The sequence below is a fragment of the Branchiostoma lanceolatum genome, chromosome 9 (assembly GCF_035083965.1).
Source record: "Branchiostoma lanceolatum isolate klBraLanc5 chromosome 9, klBraLanc5.hap2, whole genome shotgun sequence".
Classification (NCBI taxonomy): Eukaryota; Metazoa; Chordata; class Leptocardii; order Amphioxiformes; family Branchiostomatidae; genus Branchiostoma; species Branchiostoma lanceolatum.
The window spans coordinates 13,469,048-13,487,746 of NC_089730.1; the positions used below are offsets into that span (position 1 = coordinate 13,469,048).

At 40.6% G+C, this 18,699-nt stretch overlaps 2 protein-coding genes across 4 annotated transcripts; one reads left to right on the forward strand and one right to left on the reverse strand.

Annotated features, from left to right (window-relative positions):
* Positions 1-486: 486 nt before the first annotated feature.
* On the reverse strand, positions 487-10,751 carry LOC136441388 (transmembrane protein 268-like). 3 transcript variants are annotated; one of them, XM_066437654.1, is made up of 11 exons: positions 10,635-10,751; positions 8,828-8,958; positions 8,303-8,392; positions 7,804-7,913; positions 6,867-7,127; positions 6,146-6,256; positions 5,276-5,311; positions 4,564-4,626; positions 3,526-3,704; positions 3,431-3,455; positions 487-2,684 (listed from the first exon to the last, which is right to left on the reverse strand). In XM_066437654.1, the coding sequence occupies exons 5-11, from the start codon at positions 7,026-7,028 to the stop codon at positions 2,529-2,531; spliced, it is 732 nt and encodes a 243-aa protein (XP_066293751.1). In that variant the 5' UTR covers positions 7,029-7,127; positions 7,804-7,913; positions 8,303-8,392; positions 8,828-8,958; positions 10,635-10,751; the 3' UTR covers positions 487-2,528. The 3 variants fall into 3 exon arrangements, with proteins under 3 accessions (XP_066293751.1, XP_066293750.1, XP_066293752.1); XM_066437653.1 differs by lacking the exon at positions 3,431-3,455 and having other exon boundaries at positions 3,501-3,704; XM_066437655.1 differs by lacking the exon at positions 3,431-3,455 and having other exon boundaries at positions 3,501-3,704; positions 8,828-8,955; positions 10,635-10,749.
* A 365-nt stretch (positions 10,752-11,116) lies between these two features.
* LOC136441387 (uncharacterized) lies at positions 11,117-17,977 on the forward strand. The gene is made up of 7 exons (XM_066437652.1): positions 11,117-11,218; positions 11,703-11,871; positions 13,450-13,635; positions 14,198-14,310; positions 14,602-14,808; positions 15,200-15,332; positions 15,569-17,977. Exons 1-7 carry the CDS (start codon positions 11,165-11,167, stop codon positions 16,675-16,677), a joined length of 1,971 nt encoding a protein of 656 aa, XP_066293749.1. The 5' UTR covers positions 11,117-11,164; the 3' UTR covers positions 16,678-17,977.
* The last annotated feature ends 722 nt before the right edge of the window (positions 17,978-18,699 follow it).

The following is an 18,699-nucleotide window of genomic DNA, read 5'->3' on the forward strand; positions in this document are numbered from 1 at the left end:
TAAGAAAGGTGCTTGGAAAAAGTGTATGTACGTTCACCATGTATCTACATTCAGGTGCGCACTGATTTACAAAAAAAGAAACTTAATGTAGCATGGGTGAAACTGGGTCGTATAATCACAACGGACAGATATTCTATCTACACGAATACAATTTCATAAAGGCCTGCTAAACAAACACGTAATGTATATCTACACTAACATAATACTTTGGGTCTCTTGGATCCGGCTTAAGGTCCATATTCCCCAAATATGTGATGGAAAAGTTATAATACTATTGGATTAAAGTACATGTAAAGTAAATAAGTACATGTATTTGCAGTACCATAGGAAGCCGCTAGGATCCCATTATCTAAATCAACCTTGGTCTCCCCTACACCTACCCACCTACCTACCTACCAAATGTCATAAAGATCCATCTACAGCTTCTCAAGTTATGTTGTTTCCATACAAACTCACATCCACCATAGCAAAAAAGACAACATGGTCTTTAACCCAGACTTGCATAGGTTTAATGCAGCATAGTACGAAGGTAACAAAATATAATGTTCTTCTAGCAGCTCATACAGTATATAAGCATCTACATGTACATCGTTATATACAGTGGATTACATAAGTATAGCAGCTTATACTAATATGCATACATACAGCCATATATTCGTATTGCTTTTTAACACCAACATGAAAAATTAATATCAACTAATAACCCCTGTTTTGGTGTACATGTGATACTGAAATGCAACTTGTATCTTGAATACCACATGATACAGACAACATTTATAGTGATACACTTACTATCTAGAATTCAGAACATGCATTGTATATACCTATCTATTTTTGAATTGATGAATACATTATAGTTTATCTATGACTGAGGTAACTAATGTTAAGGCAGCTCCAGTGCTACATATACAATACAATATTATGTTGTGATAGAAATAAGAGTACAATGGCAAGAAAGCTATTATGCAATACAATACAATACTACAAAATGTAATATTTGAAATTTGAAAAAGTTGAAAATGATGCCAGGTAAAGTCATTACTTGGGATACGTTGAACACAAGTTTTGTATTTTACGGTGTTTGCAAAAATGAATTTGAATCACTTTCACATGCAGCATTTGCCTGTTGGTAATGTTATCAGCTCCAATTCTGTATTCACAGGACATAACACATATCATTATTGTAAAAATTAGAGAAAATTAGTATCTGTGAAGGTTTGAATACAAACTCTTATGAGTACAACATGAGATATCAGCTCCGAGCTTTAGATAAGATGCTACGATATAGTCACTGAACAAATAAAGTACATACTATATGAACACATGCTAAGCCTTGGGTTTCTTCCCCTGGTTTAATCATATATGGGTGCAGCTAGACAGGACTTAGGCTTGACTTAGGACACTCCCCACAAAAAAACATAGAAGGAGTGAGGCAATATCTTAGGGGACTCTACGAAGGGACACTGGACACCTTTTCACCTTTTTCAAAAGGATTGGTCCACCAGTCCTTGTCATGATTGTCCATACATTTTTTGATACATGTATTCCTTAAGGCAACTAGTGAAAAATTCCATCAATTACAAGATGCACAAAAGATCTCTGACAAAGCAATACAAAAAGTCCAACAGATATTGTGATGGACTATGACAACACATTATTCCAGTTGGTTATGAATAAGTACTGGAGCAATAGCATAGTGTCCTAGGTTTGAGTCTCAGTAACTTTTATGAGGTTAGTTGGGACTTTTACCCACCTTTGGTCTGACAAGACTTTTCACTGTGTAACCTTTGTATGGCTGCTCTTGTTGGTTAGCCTATATATTTGCTAGTCACAAATAGTAGAAATGAATACGCCAATGTAAACAAATCCACAAATTACAATCAAGGGACATAATTGTCCACTTGCAAAATATATACACACTTCTCTATGCAGTTTATATAGCTTGCCACTTTTGCACTTACCCTTACCCAATAGCTACATCCATTCAGATTTCCATTTGCAGCATTGAGAGCGAAGGTAGCAGAAAATTGCACGAGTGCTTACATATATGTCAGTACAATGTTTGATTCTACAGTTTAAAGACCTCAGTCTGTGGAAACTGACATTTAATTTCCACTTTGGAGATCTGGAAGTTTCAAACAACTAGTGCAGGTCTTGAGGTTTCTGTCAAAATATATTTTTTGTACAATGAAACTCACCAAATTCATGTTAAACCTCACCCTGGAACCTGATCGTGGCATTTGGATTCCATTTGGAAGTGTTTGGAGGGAAGGTAGCAGAAAATTGCACTGGTAACGTTACATACAGTACAAAACTGTACCAGCAACCACCTCTGCCAAAGGACCACCTTGCAAATGTGACCACTTTTTGGTCCCTTACTAATTTTTCCCATTGACACAAGTATGATAAGAATCCTGTTTATAGTGACCCCCTGTCCACATAGACCAGATTTGATCGGTCCCCTGAGTGGTCATCTTGGGCAGGTTTGATTGTACACTAGTGTAAGAGTTGAGTCTACTGTTCACTGTTCAGACTTCAGTGTGGAATGCTAACTTCTCTATAAACTGACAGAGACAGAGCCCCTTGTCTGTGTGCCTCTGTGCACGAGGGGTGCCCAGCCCGCCCCTCACCAGGAACTTGATGTACTTGCTGCTGTACGTCAACAGGAACTGCTTTGCCATTTCCTGTAAATAGTGAAAAAGGAAGAAAGAAAGTTATATCATATAGTGTGAGAAGTCGGAGACAACACAAACACAACTGCACGTAATGAAGTCTCGCAAACAACTGGCTTTATTCAAACGAGAGAACGGGATCGGCCATTCTATGTTCGAACAGCCGGTCCCGTTCGATATAACGTCTAGGTACTGTGGAATAACGTTTGAGATACTAGTACACATGTAACGTATACGTACTAGAGTCCTACAGTATAGTGACATGTTTTAGAGCAGTATGCAGTGACTCACAATGGACTTGACAATGAGGACCCAGACCCAAGTGGAATGAATTAGATGAGAACGAATTACATGAACTGTGATGTAAAGACCAACATACATCCAGTTTTATCTGGTAAGAGTCCAGTATGCAACAAGACCTGTGTAGATCTGTACCCAATCTAACCCGGTAACACCCATACACCCCCTGCCCTGCCTTTTTGTAAAACCCATGTACACCCAGTCTCACCTGATAAGACCCATGTGGGATGAACCTGATGGACTGTATAATGAAATAACACTCGGAATTACATACTAAAACCCATGTACACCCAGCCTAACCTGATAAGACTCATGTACTCCCAGCCTCACCTGATAAGACCCATGAGGGGTGAACCTGATGGACTGTATAAAATATGACAACACCCAGCCTCACCTGATAAGACCCATGAGGGGTGAACCTGATGGACTGTATAATATCTGACAACACCCAGCCTCACCTGATAAGACCCATGTGGGGTGAACCTCATGTACTGTACAATATATGACAACACCCAGCCTTATAATTACCTGATAAGACCCATGAGGGGTGAACCTGATGGACTGTATTGTTGACCCGGAGGCCTCCAGGTCAGTCTCCGACTGTACAGACATCTGCGGCCCCGACGTGCTGCTGACCGAGGACAGGAGCGGCGACTCCTCGTCTGACAATCTGCTCTCGCGCTCGTGTCGGTGTCTGATCACGGTCAGGGCCTCGTACGACAGGCTGCTTTCCTGAGGGTTGAAGACACACTTTTGGTAAGATTCTGAACCTCTCAGAATACTGATATATGTGTATGTCTTACCTGAAAGTCTGTATACATCTAGCTGCTGATTTGGATCTACATTTAGGTTTAACTTAGCAGTTTCTTCTTCTGCTTCCAATCTTGTATATTTGCCATGAACCTACAAGAAAGGGATGATTAACTTGAGCAAAAGGGATCTTGGGTTCAAATGAGAATAATTGAAATTAGTTGCTGGTTTCGTGTAGATCAGAATGGCTCGAACAATGGACTCTAATTCTTAAGTCCTCTCTTTTCTCAGCAATACAGACCTTGAGGCAAAACAGCCCCTTTTTCACAGATAGATTTACATGTAAGCCATTCCCAGCTAGAGTTTCATACCAAGATTTACAAGAGACAGAAAAATTCTCCCCGGATTCAGCTGCAAAACTGACAGATTTACATCATCTATACGGTGACACAGCGGCCTTGTGGTTAATGTTGTTGACTCAGAGGTATTGAGTTTAAATCCCTCACAGGTCCTGATGTTGTGCCCTTGGGAAAGGCACTTAACACTACTTACATGTGTATCTTCACTCAACTCAGGTGAAAATGAGTGCCTAGTTCTGACCAGGGAAGTTCCTTGGATAGGAGGTCCCGTGTTTGAGGAGAGACACACATCTCAAGCACTCTAAAAAACCCACCACACCTATCAAAAAGAGTAGGGGTCCATCCCGGTGTGAGTGGATCAAATAAATCTGTCCGGATATTCAGCTTGTACTCTTCAGTACAGACCTGGTGTGTTACACCATGAGGCGGTCTAACAAATATGCAATACAAACAAGCTATACAGCTGTTGATAAAGTCCATACCAGGTATCCAGGGGCCAGGTGCCCAGCTTCATCATGTTCCTGTAGAACCTCAGCCAACCAGTCCTGGAAAACACACAACATATTAATCTGTTTAATATACTCTCACTGAAGGAAAACTGATCAGCCAACAAGTCTGCAAGCACAAAATCGTAAATGATATTTTGGCAGCAACATGCGCCTGGTGTTCTCTTAATTATCGCACAATTTTGAGACATCAGCTGATGTTTGCAGGTGCCTGAGCACCATCTAGTTAGATAGGATAGATTTCCAGGAAAAAATGAAGGTTTCTGGTAATTGTTAAATTTGGCAACGTTCTGGTAATCAACAAATATGGCTGAAGCTTGTCAACTGTACATGTGTTAAAGGCCATATTGCGTTCATGTCTCTTTCCCACAGAGTTTGTCAACATAAATCTCTAATGCAGGGGAGCAAGGACAAAGAATTATGTAACCTAACCAGTGTTTCCCTACCACTAGCTCGACATGGTAGAACAATAGTACCTTTTGTACTTACAGAAAGTTCATCACACTATGCTGAATAATTCATATACCTGTGACAGTCACATGGCAACTGTTAGAATCTTTAAATGGAACAAGCCATGCAAACAAACTGTGTTTGGAAATCACTGCTTTCCAATTGCCAAAAGGTTTTTCTGAACCATCATAAACAGTGTGAAGACAAAATACAAAGGAAGCTAAATCTTAATACTCACCATACAAGGCTCTGCATCATAGTACACAAAATGTAGCTGGTCCAGTCTGTTAAGGACATTCTGACAGTGGTATTCTAACTTCTAATATGGAGTGTGAACTCCTCCACACATCTCTCTCTCTCTATCCAGTTTTACATCTTTTGTTCCCCATCATCTGGGGGTTAGACGTGCTTACACATTGATGGGGGAGCCCCAGAACTCTTCATCAAGTGCAAGTCTTTTTTTGTAGCAAGAGTTTTTACAGCTCACATAGAGCCATTATTTTGTTATTGAGCATTGCTAGATATGTTATTTTCAAAACATGCTGTAATGATATTAAAAAATATGAGAAAATTATACTTATTGAGATTGACAAGAGGTTTTATACATAACAAATTAAAGTAAGAATTTAAACTTCAAATTATGAAAACTCTTGTCACTCTACAACTTGGAACCCTGTTTATTGTTAGTCTTGTTAATTTACATTTCATTGCTGGTGTGCTTGTATTTCTATGTAAATGTACATGTTTTTCTGATTGAAATAAAATTCTTTTTTTAAAAACTCCTCCAGTAAGAAAAACATTGTCCATTGTACCAAACAACACAATCCTGTCATGAATGTTTCAATGTTTACATCGTCAGCTGTCCTTACATCATGTTCTGTTTTGTAAATTCAAAGCTTACCTGTGTTTTTAAAACTGTACATTTGATACAATCTGGACTTTGTATATAATGATATCGTTTTTATGCGAGCTAATGTGTAAATACCTACCCAATTCAGACTTAAGTCTGCCATGTGGTATTATCAATAAAGTTTCAAAGTTTCAAAGTCCTAGAACTGATGATTAAGTCCGAGTCTAACATCCTATAAAGTTTTATAAGGAAGGATACGAAGATGTGATTGCAGCAGTGGATCATCCCGTCAGTCATGCCCACCAGCAGTCCGTGGTTAATGAAGGTCTCGTTGATACAGGCCAGATGGATGTCTGTGTTTCTGTCAATCTAACACAGGCAAGCAAGGAGGATGTTAGCTTCACACCAAAATACATGTAACTCATAAACCTAGCCTGGAGTCCAGCCCTGTTAGCTTTGGTCTGCTCCCAATGGTTGCTACCCCACCAATGTTGGCCGAGTAGCGACCGTTGGATGTCTGTGTTCCTGTCAATCTTAATAGCAGCAATCAGGAGGATGTCAGCTTCCCATCAAAACAATAAACTCTGATTTTACCTAGTAAATATGTTGAAGGTTTCAAATGTCTAGTATCTCACTGTCTACATCATGTAAAGTTATCTGTGTCTTGAAATAAAAAATTTACTTGTACTCAAATCCGAAGCCACTTTTATATTTCTAGCATATACATTGTAATGCTGCACTAGATACAACTATGTTGTACAATACAGATACTGAAATATTTTCATCACATTTACACATACAATAAAAGAGACAGACATAATGTATTAATGTACTACTGCCTAGACTATGGGGACAAAACTAAACAATCTACAACAGTCACTAATTCTGTTTGATCTGGCAAACAGCTGTAGACTAAACCTGGAATAATTTTCTGAAGAAACTAGACGAACAACCAAAAGAGAATATCAAATGCCCTGACCTTCTTCATCTTCCAGTGTATCAGAAAGAACAGCAGCGCGACCACGGATGCCGCCGCCACCAGCGCGATTAGCATGATCAGTGGTAGGCTGAGATTGGGCAGGTACTTGTACAGACTAGTCACAAAGTCTGACCACAGGATGAACAAACACAGCATGGCCATGAAGATGGTGAAGGCTGTGGAGTAGAAGAAGATGTAGGTGCGAAGTTTGGGGTCGCCCAGGATGCTGGCAATGGCTGCTGAGACGTCCTCACTAGGAATCTGTGAGAGTTGATAAAAAAATACAATTGTACTAGTTTAGAGTCCTTTCATTTCACCCCCAAGGGAGTGAAGGATTGTTTGGGAATGTCTGTGAGTGTAACGTTATATCTTTGAGTGTGGGTGTCTGTGTGGGTGTGGGTGTGTCTGTGTTTCTGCACTTACAACTGCAGTGAAGTGAGATTATTATAAGCTGTTGCTAGTAACTGCCTACAAAAAAATCACATGTAATCAAATGAACACAAACTCAATCTACAGAAGCGAAATACACAACAAATTTCACTCAAGAAACATACATCAACCGTTTTTTCTATCCATTTTACGTAGTACATGTATAGGTACACAACTAGTCAACCACTACCATAGACTGTGGCTATTAGTGTTACACTGACATGAATAATACATCCAAACTAGGGTAGAAAAACATTGTTCCAATTTGCTTGTACATGTCTTCGAAATTGATATGATTTACTGCCAGGAAATTACAGAGTAGAGCATTGTGAGTGTTGTGACAGTATAATATGGCACCTGAGGGTTCTTGCAGACAATTTCACTTAATAACTGCATGTAAAATATATGGCGGATAGCAGCAATTTTAAAAAGTGTTATGTGCTGAAAGGCCACACCAATCCAATTTCTTGGTTTTCAGATACAGTGCATTTGTAAAAATGAGACAAACCTGTATTCTTGCGTCGTGCAGCTCCTGTATACAGTGTTAAAGGTCAAACTCTGCCCGGAACAGTGTGTTCTTAGACGACAAGGTCGTGATGACTTGTCCATTGTAATACCCTACAACAAGGGAAAAATGCAGTAAACTTTACCTGTATGTCTTTTCTATTGATGTGTACTGTATTCTTATAGCTTACGTTAATTTTTCTTTCCTGCGATTGTCCATAGTTTTGTATCCTCTTTGTGTACAGCATGTTCATTGTAATATCATATGCACCATACGTACTACAACAATGAATGGAATACAGTGAAATAAAACCAGTTAACTTTTAGAGTTTACCTGTCTGTCTTTATTGAATTTCTTTTTCTTCATGTACATACTCACTTTAAGGGGAGCCTGCTAAGGGATGATATTTTAGGGAGGATCGTACAGCTGAGAAAGTTTTCCTGCTATAGATCTGTTTTTACTGCTAACTGCAAACCTGTGAGTTCCACTGCCATGTACTTACGTGCATTATAGGAGACATAGGTTCCACAGCTACTCATGAACTCATCAATACTGTCTTCACTCAGCTTGGACCGGCCTGAGAACTTCAGGTCTGGAACAACAGCAAAAAAAAAAAAATAAGAGAAAAGTTGTGTGTGATCTTTTGTGAAATTTTTCATTCTTTTATTTCACATTCTGGAAACAGCTCACTCGGTACTCAAGATTGGACTTGCAAACAAACGATTAAAGGCATCAAAACAGTTCAGCCCCTAGCAATCAGGACATTCAAGGAATGCCAAGGACAATACTAGTAGTGCTTGTGTTATGGCTGTGGTAACAGTGTGGTTAGGGTTACGGTTAAGTTTAGGATTAGATTTCAGTTAGAATTAGCGTTGAGGTTAGGTCTAGAGTTAATAGGCATCCTCTTGACAGTGAAACATCTATAAACTGTCCTAGGCAGGATGCTGAATTGTCCTGATCGGCTAGGGGCCAAACTGTCCAGGTGCCGAAATATCCGACATTCAAGATCAAACAGTACTCGTCATACCTGTGTCGTCCTCCTGTGAATTGGACAGGTGTGTGTGAGTGCTGGTGTAGAAGCTGCTCTCCCCGTTACTCACACTTGTAGACCTGGGGGACAGGTAGTCCTCGTCGTCTGATGACATCTCTGTCTACCTGCTGGGTACAAGCATAAAGAAAAGGCTCTTTAAAGATTTTTCTTCAGAAAAATTTGTTTGCCCCAAAACATGAAATAAACATCACTGGATCACCTTACAGCATGATAATCATCTACATCTTATCAGCAAGGTGTTTGTATTGAAATATTATCACCTTAATCAGTCTGTGGGCATTTTTCATCTTTAGACCAGTTTAACATTAAATTATGATACATTTTTTTATGACTGTTTTTCCTGCAATGTAACCTCTAAGTTGATTTCAATTTGTGCTAATATGAATTGAATAACTTGGCCCCTTTATCTTACATTGTGATAATGTGGGTTGAAAGAACCTAATTCTGAATGGAGTGAAAGCAATAGAAGTACTTAATAATATACAAGTAAGGTCTGGTGAAAGGACTCCTGGGGGGATTCAATTGACTGTTCTAAGTTCATCAGTCACCTCGCCTCCTGTTAACTTTAAAAGAGACTAAACTCTGAAAGCAAGTACCACAACACCTGTGTTTTGTCATGGTTTAGGATCTGAATTGTTTACTTTCTATTTCAACACAATAGATTTTCAATCTGGTTGACCAGGTGATTAGAATATAATGAAAACATAGTTAACATACAAAAGCATCCAACTCAGGTTACAAACTAGTTTTCACACCTAAACTCTAACTAATTGATATCACTACACCCCATGTAAACAATTGGAATTTCCACAACATAAATTGTCATCCTCTCCAATTAAGGACAAGCAGGTTATTAAATTAGGCTCTGGCTTGTTTGTTTTTTCCACATTTGTCAGTGTTTTTTATAGGGCTAAAACTAGTAAAAGAAATCTAGTTTGTCAGGTTTTCTTTTTTCTCTACCAGCTCAAACAAAAGCCTGATAAAAACACCTGAAAAGATGTCCAAAACAAGCTAGAACCTAACCTCTGCTTGGAGAGTAGACTTTTCAGCCTGTAGACTGATAGAGAGGTCTGGTGGAGACTTGAGTATACCATGATGTAACACTATGTAACACTAGATGGCCCCAAACCCCTCCCATGACCTTACATTTTACAAATAAGGAAGCATGCTGGTGAGTGGTGACTATTGATGATTTGGCATACTCTCCAAGCAGAGGATGGGTTCCGGCAGGTTTTTGACTTGTTTTTAGGCGTTTTTGTCGGCCTTTCTACTTTTTCATCAAAAAAGATGAAAAAGTAGAAAGGCCGACAAAAACGCCTAAAAACAAGTCAAAAACCTGCCGGAACCCATCCTCTGCTTGGAGAGTAGATTTGGCACAGAACAACGATAATCTGTTGATTCGGTCTTTCCACTTGGTTGATTGCACTAACAAGCCTTCTGTTCTCTCGATCTCACACTAATTCAATTCTATTTTCTGAAATCATTCTTCATCAATGGCACATTCAGTGAATAACACTGAAAAAAGATTCACATTGGTCAGTCCTACAGTTTGTATGTTTAGACAGAGGGATGTGTGCACGACACACACACTGACTTCATAAACACGCCCAACGCTGATCACTATCATCGGTTACGTAACTAACACGGACTCTACAGTGCAGTGGAGTGTCTAAATTTGGTCCCAAAGCTATTCTGAACTTTGTAAGATTTGGAGAGGCGTAGTGTTTATCGTATAATAGAAAGTGGTACATGTTAGACCTTCTTGTTAGTGAACCATACTCACCCAGTTCTCAGTTCGCAGACGTCTTAGATTCGGAGCTACAAAGTCTTCCTTCCGATGTTCTTCATAATTCTTGAGACTTTACGACTAGAATAAGATCTAGCACGTCGCGTTCGCAAAGTCCCAAAATGTCGGTGAGTCAAGGCTCCACTCCCCCGGCTGTACATGTGTACTTAAAGCTTCCTGCCCGAGGAGTCCGGTTTCAAGGCGTCGCAAAAATACCTGAAGGACTGGTAAAGCGTAAGAAGTCGTAACAACTCCGGCCCCCCTCCCACTTTACCAAGCAAGGAAAACGTCGCGTTTTAGCGTTTTCGGCAATGTCGCGGGAGTAGATACGTCTTCAAAGCACTCTCCGTCTTAAGACGTGTCTTGTCGTTGAACTCAGTCGCTAAAATTGCTAAAGACGAAGTATCAATGGACACAGGAATCTCGAAGTGCGACCACTGTGAAGCCCGACTAAACATGTCAAACATGGAATACTGCAGTTTACAATAAAATCGCTAGGCGCGCTCTTGGTAAATGTGCGCGCGCATATGCGGAAGTTTATGTTTTCGAAAGGGATGGCGGAAAACAAGACGGTGTTCAAGGTACGAGCTAAGTTTTAACCTATCTTTTGTCTGTTACTTTCGGGGCAGGTAACTTATACCACTGCTCTCCGTAATGTCTGTTAGATCGTTGATCCTCTTACGAAGAAAGATTTACTTTTAAGCTTTTACCAACAAGTCACGATCGGTCGCGACCTGAAAAAACAAGTTTGATGATCATAAAAATACATAGCTTAGCGCATTTACGTTGGTGTTCTCAAGGACGCACAGCAACAAATGCAGTAAACAACATAGTTTAGAGACAAGTCCTTGTTTAGAGACAAGTATTTTCATGATTTTGCAAGCCCTTTTTATGAAGTGCACGGGACATTGAGAAACCTGTATTGCTTGAACTTTCCCCTATTTTCATAACATACACGATTAGCCTAAAGTTTAACCCTACCTAATTGGGGGCGGGGTATTTTGTCAACTTAGGACGACGTCAAGATCTGATTTCTGACCAAATTTTGCTTTTCTTCTCTACCAGGGCTGGTTGGAAAAATGTAAGCATGTTCATGGTTCACAGAAAGGTTTCCAACTCAAGCTGAAAGGATCTGTGTCGTGGAAGAGAGCTTTCTTCATCCTCCATTGTTGCCATGGCAATAGCACATTGCATTGCTACGAAGATGAACCACAAGAGGTCTCTGTATCAAAAGGTGAGATAGAGTCGGATGATGATGATGATGTGTGTGTGTGTGGCAAAACTACGAAAACCACGCTCTCCTTTTTCAGCACTCGGTTCCAGTGCTGAAAGTGGCTTCAGCACTGGAAAACTAGTGCTGAGTTTAGTTCAGCACTGGAAAACCAGTGCTGAGTTTAGTTCGGCACTGGAAAACCAGTGCTGAGTGGAGTTCAGCACTGGAAAACCAGTGCTGAGTGGAGTTCAGCACTGGAGAACTCGACGTCAGCACTAGAAACCGAGTGCTGAGACAAGCAAGGTTACAAAAGAAACCTCCCTGAAGTAACTAACTAAACATAGTCAGACTTATATTCGCATAATACTACCGTACTAATAAACTGGTAAACGGACCTATGTACAGACATCGTGTTCAAAATTACGAATAAACCGGTGAATACAACTATGTCTACACAACGCATCATGTACAAAATCATAAATAAACTGGTGAACGCATGTCAGACCAGAAAGAAAGAAATAAAGTTCTTTATTTGTAACACATCCCTCACACCTATATTTATTATACAATTACACAATGAACAAAATGACAAAATTGTGTCGGAATAAAGTTGGTCATTGTTTATTCTAAATGAATCACAAAGTACGTAAGTTCAAGTGACCATGCGGCACTTCTTACGACTATTCTTCTCTCAGCACTGGTAAAAAAAACGTTCCAGTGCTGAAAACACTTCAGCACTCGTTTTCTAGTGCGGAGTTTTTTTAGCACTCGTTTTCCAGTGCTGAGTTTTTTTCAGCACTCGTTTTCCAGTGCTGGGGATTTTTCAGCACTCGTTTTCCAGTGCTGAATTGTCCCCGAGCACTGGTAAATCCAGTGCTGAAGGCGTGGTTTTTGTACATCAGCACTCGGTTCCAGTACTGACGGCGGTTTCAGCACTGGGTAACCAGTGCTGAATCACCTTTGACATGACCCGTGACCTGGCACTGCCGCTCTGTCGCGCATTCAGCACTGGTAACCGAGTGCCGAACTCCATTCAGCACTGGTAACCGAGTGCCGAACTCCATTCAGCACTGGAAAACGAGTGCTGAGAAAAGTTTCAGCACTGGAAAACGAGTGCTGGAAGAAACTCAGCACTGGAATACAGCGATTCAGCACTGGAAAACGAGTGCTGAACTTTCTTCAGCACTGGAAAACGAGTGCTGAACTTTCTTCAGCACTGGAAAACCAGTGCTGAACTTTCGTCAGCACTGGAAAACCAGTGCTGAGGCCGATTCGTCCGTTGATTCAGCACTGGAATACCAGTGCGGAAGGCGTGGTTTTCGTAGACTTGCGTGTGTGTGTGTGTGTGTGTGTGTGTGTGTGCTTGTGCAATTGTGTGTGTGCATGTGTATATTTTTCTGCAGTACAGTTTTTGCATGTTCAGCCAGAGGGTGCCTACTATTTTTCGGGGTTAAGTCGGCCATCTCTGATTGACGTGTTTGTAAGTCCCCAGTTTTCTTCATAATATGTACAGGCAAGCCTCGGTCCTAGTATTAATAAAGTACATAATCATGTAGCATCCAAATCATACAAGAAGATGTATCATTAAATTGATTACAGAAAGCCTTAGCCTGAGTCCCTACTACTGTGTGTACAAACGTGAAGGCCTGGTGAAGGGCAGGACGCAGGTGTTTGACGTCACTACACCTGGAGCCACCTGGAGACTGGCAGCTGCCGACCAGACTAGCCTGGACCTCTGGGTCCACCACCTGCAGATACAGGCTAAGCTGAAGGACGACTTGCCTGGTGAGACAAAGTGCATTCAGGAATCCCAGACATTTATCTAAAGGGGGTGCTTCATAAGTGTAAGTCTGGGGATAGTGAAAATCAATGGCAAACAAGCAAATTTCAATTAAGCAAGGTTACAGTATATGAATTTCAAAATTGACAGGGTGGTGCTCAAATCATAACAAATTGGTGCAACCCCATCATAATATTGCTAGAGAGAAACCTGGGCAGTTGTGAATTTTCCCATAAAGGGTTTATTTACTGTTTATAACAATACATACAGTAGCACCATGTTCCATTAACCCATACTCAAGGAAAAAATGAGGAAGCTAATAGGAAAAAAATTATGTTGTCTAATTTCATGTTTTTGAATGTCCAACCTTCTGAATAATGTAGTATCACTAAAACATTTGAGCTATAACAATTCTCTTGTCATTGTCTCATGCAATTCAACAACAGGATTGGAAGCAAAGGTGAGACATTGGTTCTCTAAGATTCGACTACAGTTTTATGCTTTACTAGCTTTGACTTGTTTCAAAATGCAGGTTTTTACACAGTTTTTTGTGTGACTTTGCTACAGGGCAGTACTTTACAGTGAGACCGGCAGCGTCTGAGAGTGCAAAGAGAATCGGTGCCCAGGGCCAGCAGTGTCTGCTGCATGTGTCACAGTGGGGCCTCACTCTGGCTCAGGAGGTCAGTTTAAACCTAGTACTGTATAAAACAATAGCTTGTAGAATTGATCAATGTTGTGTAGAATAGAGCAATACATTGATGTGATTTCACAAACTTTAAAGACAGTCATAGGGTGCATAAAACAGTGGTTTAATAGTGACCCCACCTCTTGACCAAGATGTTGGGAGTTCAAATCCTGCATGTAGGCCCTCGGCTGACATGCACGCTACTGGTAAGGGTTGCAATACACTCCTTATTAGGACGGGATGTTAAAACTTAGTAACGACTGTTTATTGTCCTTGTTCCATACAGGTGTCCAGGTGTGTTCTGGCCCAGTGGCCGCTGAAGAGTCTGCGGAGCTATGGAGCAGAGGATGATGGGAAGTTCAGCTTCGAGGCGGGTCGTCAGGCACCCATGGGGCAGGGTGTGTACATGTTTATCACCCACCCGGGTCAGGAAATATCCATCGACACTCAGGTGGACATGTTTGTACAGAAGCAGGCCAAGATGGCCGACCAGGTAGGGAACTGTAAATTCATTAAGAAAATTTTGAAAAATAAAAAAGAAAATCTGAAAAGAAATTTCGAAGAAAAAAAATTCAGAAATGTGGCAATTTGAAAATTCGAAAAAATGTCAAAATTAAAAAAAAATCTCAGCTAAATTCTTTTTTTTTCTTTTCAAAGATTACAGTGCTTTTCTATCCAAAGACTTGCCCCATACTGTATATCAAGTCCATCTTCATTGCATACCATCATGCAGTGAATACCAGCTCCTGCTGTGGTGCTTGCACAGCTGTGGTGGCCCAAGGGCTATGGAAATGGATATGGACATTATCCTATACATCATATAGTGTGGGAGGGACGTGAACTTTATATTTAGCTTATACATCATGTTTCTTCAATACCAACAGGAAAAAGCTGGCAAGTCTCCAAACAAACAGGAAACAGCTGGCAGGAGAAAAGGAAGTGCAGCTCATGAACTTGACCCTGACATGTGCTCCGAATACGCCACACTGAGGAGGATGACTTGTGATAATATTGGAGGTATATTGTCTTTTTTTGTTGATTTGTTGACATGCATTTGGATGAGTGTATCCTCTTTCCGTATTTGTAGTTTTGATTTCAGAAGAGTAAGTGTGGTACATAATCTATAAACAACTGTTACGGTTGTAAAATATCAAAATTTGTTGCTTGCATTTTGTTTCATTGGTGCTCTGCTCTGTAAGTTGATACAGTACCTTTACTTATTAATTGCAAAGCTTACTCTATTTGTTTTTCAGTGTCATCGATAGATAACAGGAACCAGTCCAGACACCTGTCTTTCCCACAAGACACTGAGACAGGGCTTCTCATTGGCTCCTTTGGTAGCCAATCACAGCAAAGCTCATCAGATAAGGACCCAGCATCCATTGGCAGGTCCAATGTTGTCAACATTCCTCCTTCTTCCTCTTCAGACAGTACCAACTCTACATACCTTGCAATGAGAACAAGTTGGTCTCCTAGGAGTTCCACAACTCAATCATCTTCTTCTGAGTATGAGGTCATGAGTCCGCTCTCTCTCAATCATTCTTTACCTTTCCAGTCCTTCTCCTCCCCTCCCAGAAGAAGTGGTAGCTTCCAGGATGTTTCTGTTTTCCCCATGTCACCCCTGTCTAATAAGAGTGGAAGCTTCAACGACCTTTCTGTGTTTTCCCCAACATTATCACCTAGTGATGGCAGCTATACAGCCAGCCAGCTAGCTTCAGCTAGCAGAGACAGTACTGCTCAACCAATCACTACGCACAAGAGGTCAGCCTCGGTGGATATAGAAAAACCTGGCCAAAATCCTTTTTTCTTCGCAACTCAAGTTACGAGTTTGGCCCCTTCTTCTACTACAAATACTGTGAGCAGACCAGCACTCCATAGATCACACAGTGAAGGGAACATCCCCCCTCCTTTTACAAATCTTGCCAGCAATTCCCCTCCTAAACTCCCGCCAAAGGGTGCCCTCCCTGCAGGGAGGTCAATGATGTCACAGAGGAGTCTCCCACCTATCCCGGCATCCCCATTGGATGTGAACATCACGCCTTTCCAGTTTACAGATGGACTCCAATATTCTGGAAGCCACGAGTATCAATCGTTACTAACACCAGAGGAAGCACAGAGACTGAGGGTGGCTGAAAGCAGCTACACCCAGTTAGCTGATAGGACAAGGTCAAACCCCAAAGGACAAGAACATCCAGCTATCTCACCTCATTCTGTACAGCCAATGAGCACCATGGGAGCTGAACACACCTTGGAACAAGGTGCACAGACAAACATAAAGGCCAAGTCACCAAAGAGCATCAAAGGACTGGTTTTCACAAGGAAAACCAAAACATTTGTAAAAAGAACAAAATCCTCAGAGTGAGTTGAATATGTCCCATTTTGTTATGATTATAACCTGTAGCTAGATTCTGAATGACATTGTTGATTACTGTCCCTCAACAGCCAAAGTAAAGTCATTCAGTGTAAACAGCTGCTGCTGCACAGCGGGCCTGCAATTCTGGTGTGGTATGCCAAAGAGATATACTGGCTAAAAGATACAGATACAGAAGTATTAAAGGATCTTCCCTTGTCCTTATTGTTGAATGAATTTCCTGTCCTTAGTGCTGAAGGGCCTTCCCTGCCCCCTGTCCTTAGTGCTGAAGGACCCTCCCTGTCCTTAGTGCTGAAGGGCCTCCTCTGTCCTTAGTGCTAGAGGGCCTCCCCTACCCCTGGTCTTAGCGCTGAAGAACCTTCCCTGTCCCCTTTCCTTGGTGCTGAAGGGCCTTACCTGCTCCTATCCTTAGTGCTGAAGGACCTTGTCTGTCCTTAGTACTGAAGGGCCTTCCCTGTCCCCTGTTCTTAGTGCTGAAGGACCTTCCCTGCCCCCTGTCCTTAGTGCTGAAGGACCTTCCCTGTCCTTAGTACTGAAGGGCTTTCCCTGTTCCATGTTCTTAGTGTTGAAGAACCTTCCCTGTCCTGTCCTTAGTGCTGAGGGACCCTCCCTGTCCTTAGTCCCGAAGGACCTTCCCTGGCCTTAGTGCTGAAGGGCCTTCCCTGTCCCCTGTCCTTAGTGCTGAAGGACCTTTTCGGTCCTTAGCTATGATGGGCCTTCCCCATTCCCTGTCCTTAGTGCTGAAATACGCTCCCTGCGTTCATGTTTCTCTTCAAGTCTCTTCGAAATGTAAAAAATATCAGTTATCAAAGATATATTCTATGAAGAGACTATACTTTTGTACAACTATTTTCTCTACTTATTATAAAGATTTCTTGATATGTAATTTTTGATGTGTTTTCTTCTGAAACCGAAGACCAGTCAATCTATAAAGATTTGATAACGTCAAAAATCCTGTATGAATTTTACGGAAAGTCAATTATTGCAACAAGAATTGAGTGTAATATCAGAATGAAATTTAAAGACTTGATTGTACTTTAAGAAACGTTTATAGAGATTTAAGAGTTAATAGATTTTATATGATAATCATCTGTAAATTATATTTTGCTACCATGAAAATGTAAGACATTATGTATATCTATGCAACAAGTTTCCAATTGATGTGTGTACAGTTAAAAGAGTATTTCGAGAATGTGAAATTTACGTATCATGTGCTACTTTTACCCAACTTTCGTCGCTGTATCTCTCAATGCTGAAGACAAGATATCAAGGATACCACAATAATGTTCAATTTGTAGAGTCACATCGTACTTTATTCATTACATGTTGTCCTATCATACCTTACACTTCACTTATGACCCAATGTATGCCTCACAGCCGGGTTTACAATTTTCATCCAATTTTTCACACACATGAATAGATCAAACTTTGTCCACCTACATTCTTTTCCTCTGATGAATAGGATGTTAAGAGCTAAAGTTGGCATGAAATACTACTGTCACTCGATAGGTGAAAGTAAGTTATACACCAACTATAGACTTAGATATCAGGGACTAGGTACAGGTAAACACAATACTCAATACAATATATTTCACCCATACTTTAGTATGGTGAAATGTAATGATTTGTAATTACGTTCAGAAACATGTCAACACTACTACAGATACAAATAGTTTTCTCCTTATACTTGGGGAATGCATGTAGGATGTACAGTACGAAGTATGTTAGTTGTGCATTGCTGCATTTAGTCCAATGGTACTCAGAAGTCGATTGTACAGTGCAAAGTGCCATGTGACAACCTTTTCTATGAGTTAAACATGACTCAAACAAACGTGCATCTTTAGATATTAAGTAATAGTTTAATACAAGGCTCAACAGGCATACACTTTGTTATTCAATATTAAGTATCAGGTTTAATAATATTACCTCCATGACATTTCATGGAGGTAACAAGGCACATAGGCAACAGGCATATAGTTTGTTATTTTATTAGTAGATTTGCAGCAATACCTT

Bases quoted from the DNA above. Each gene is read 5' to 3' on its own strand.
- LOC136441387 (XM_066437652.1), top strand. From the start codon at position 11,165: ATGCGGAAGTTTATGTTTTCGAAAGGGATGGCGGAAAACAAGACGGTG. The intron at 11,872-13,449 runs GTGAGATAGAGT...AATTGATTACAG, and splicing joins AGAGGTCTCTGTATCAAAAG to AAAGCCTTAGCCTGAGTCCC. The intron at 13,636-14,197 runs GTGAGACAAAGT...ACTTTGCTACAG, and splicing joins GCTGAAGGACGACTTGCCTG to GGCAGTACTTTACAGTGAGA.
- LOC136441388 (XM_066437654.1), bottom strand. From the start codon at position 7,028: ATGGCCATGCTGTGTTTGTTCATCCTGTGGTCAGACTTTGTGACTAGT. The intron at 6,257-6,866 runs GTCAGGGCATTT...TGCCTGTGTTAG, and splicing joins TACACTGGAAGATGAAGAAG to ATTGACAGAAACACAGACAT. The intron at 4,627-5,275 runs GTGAGTATTAAG...TGTGTTTTCCAG, and splicing joins ATGATGCAGAGCCTTGTATG to GACTGGTTGGCTGAGGTTCT.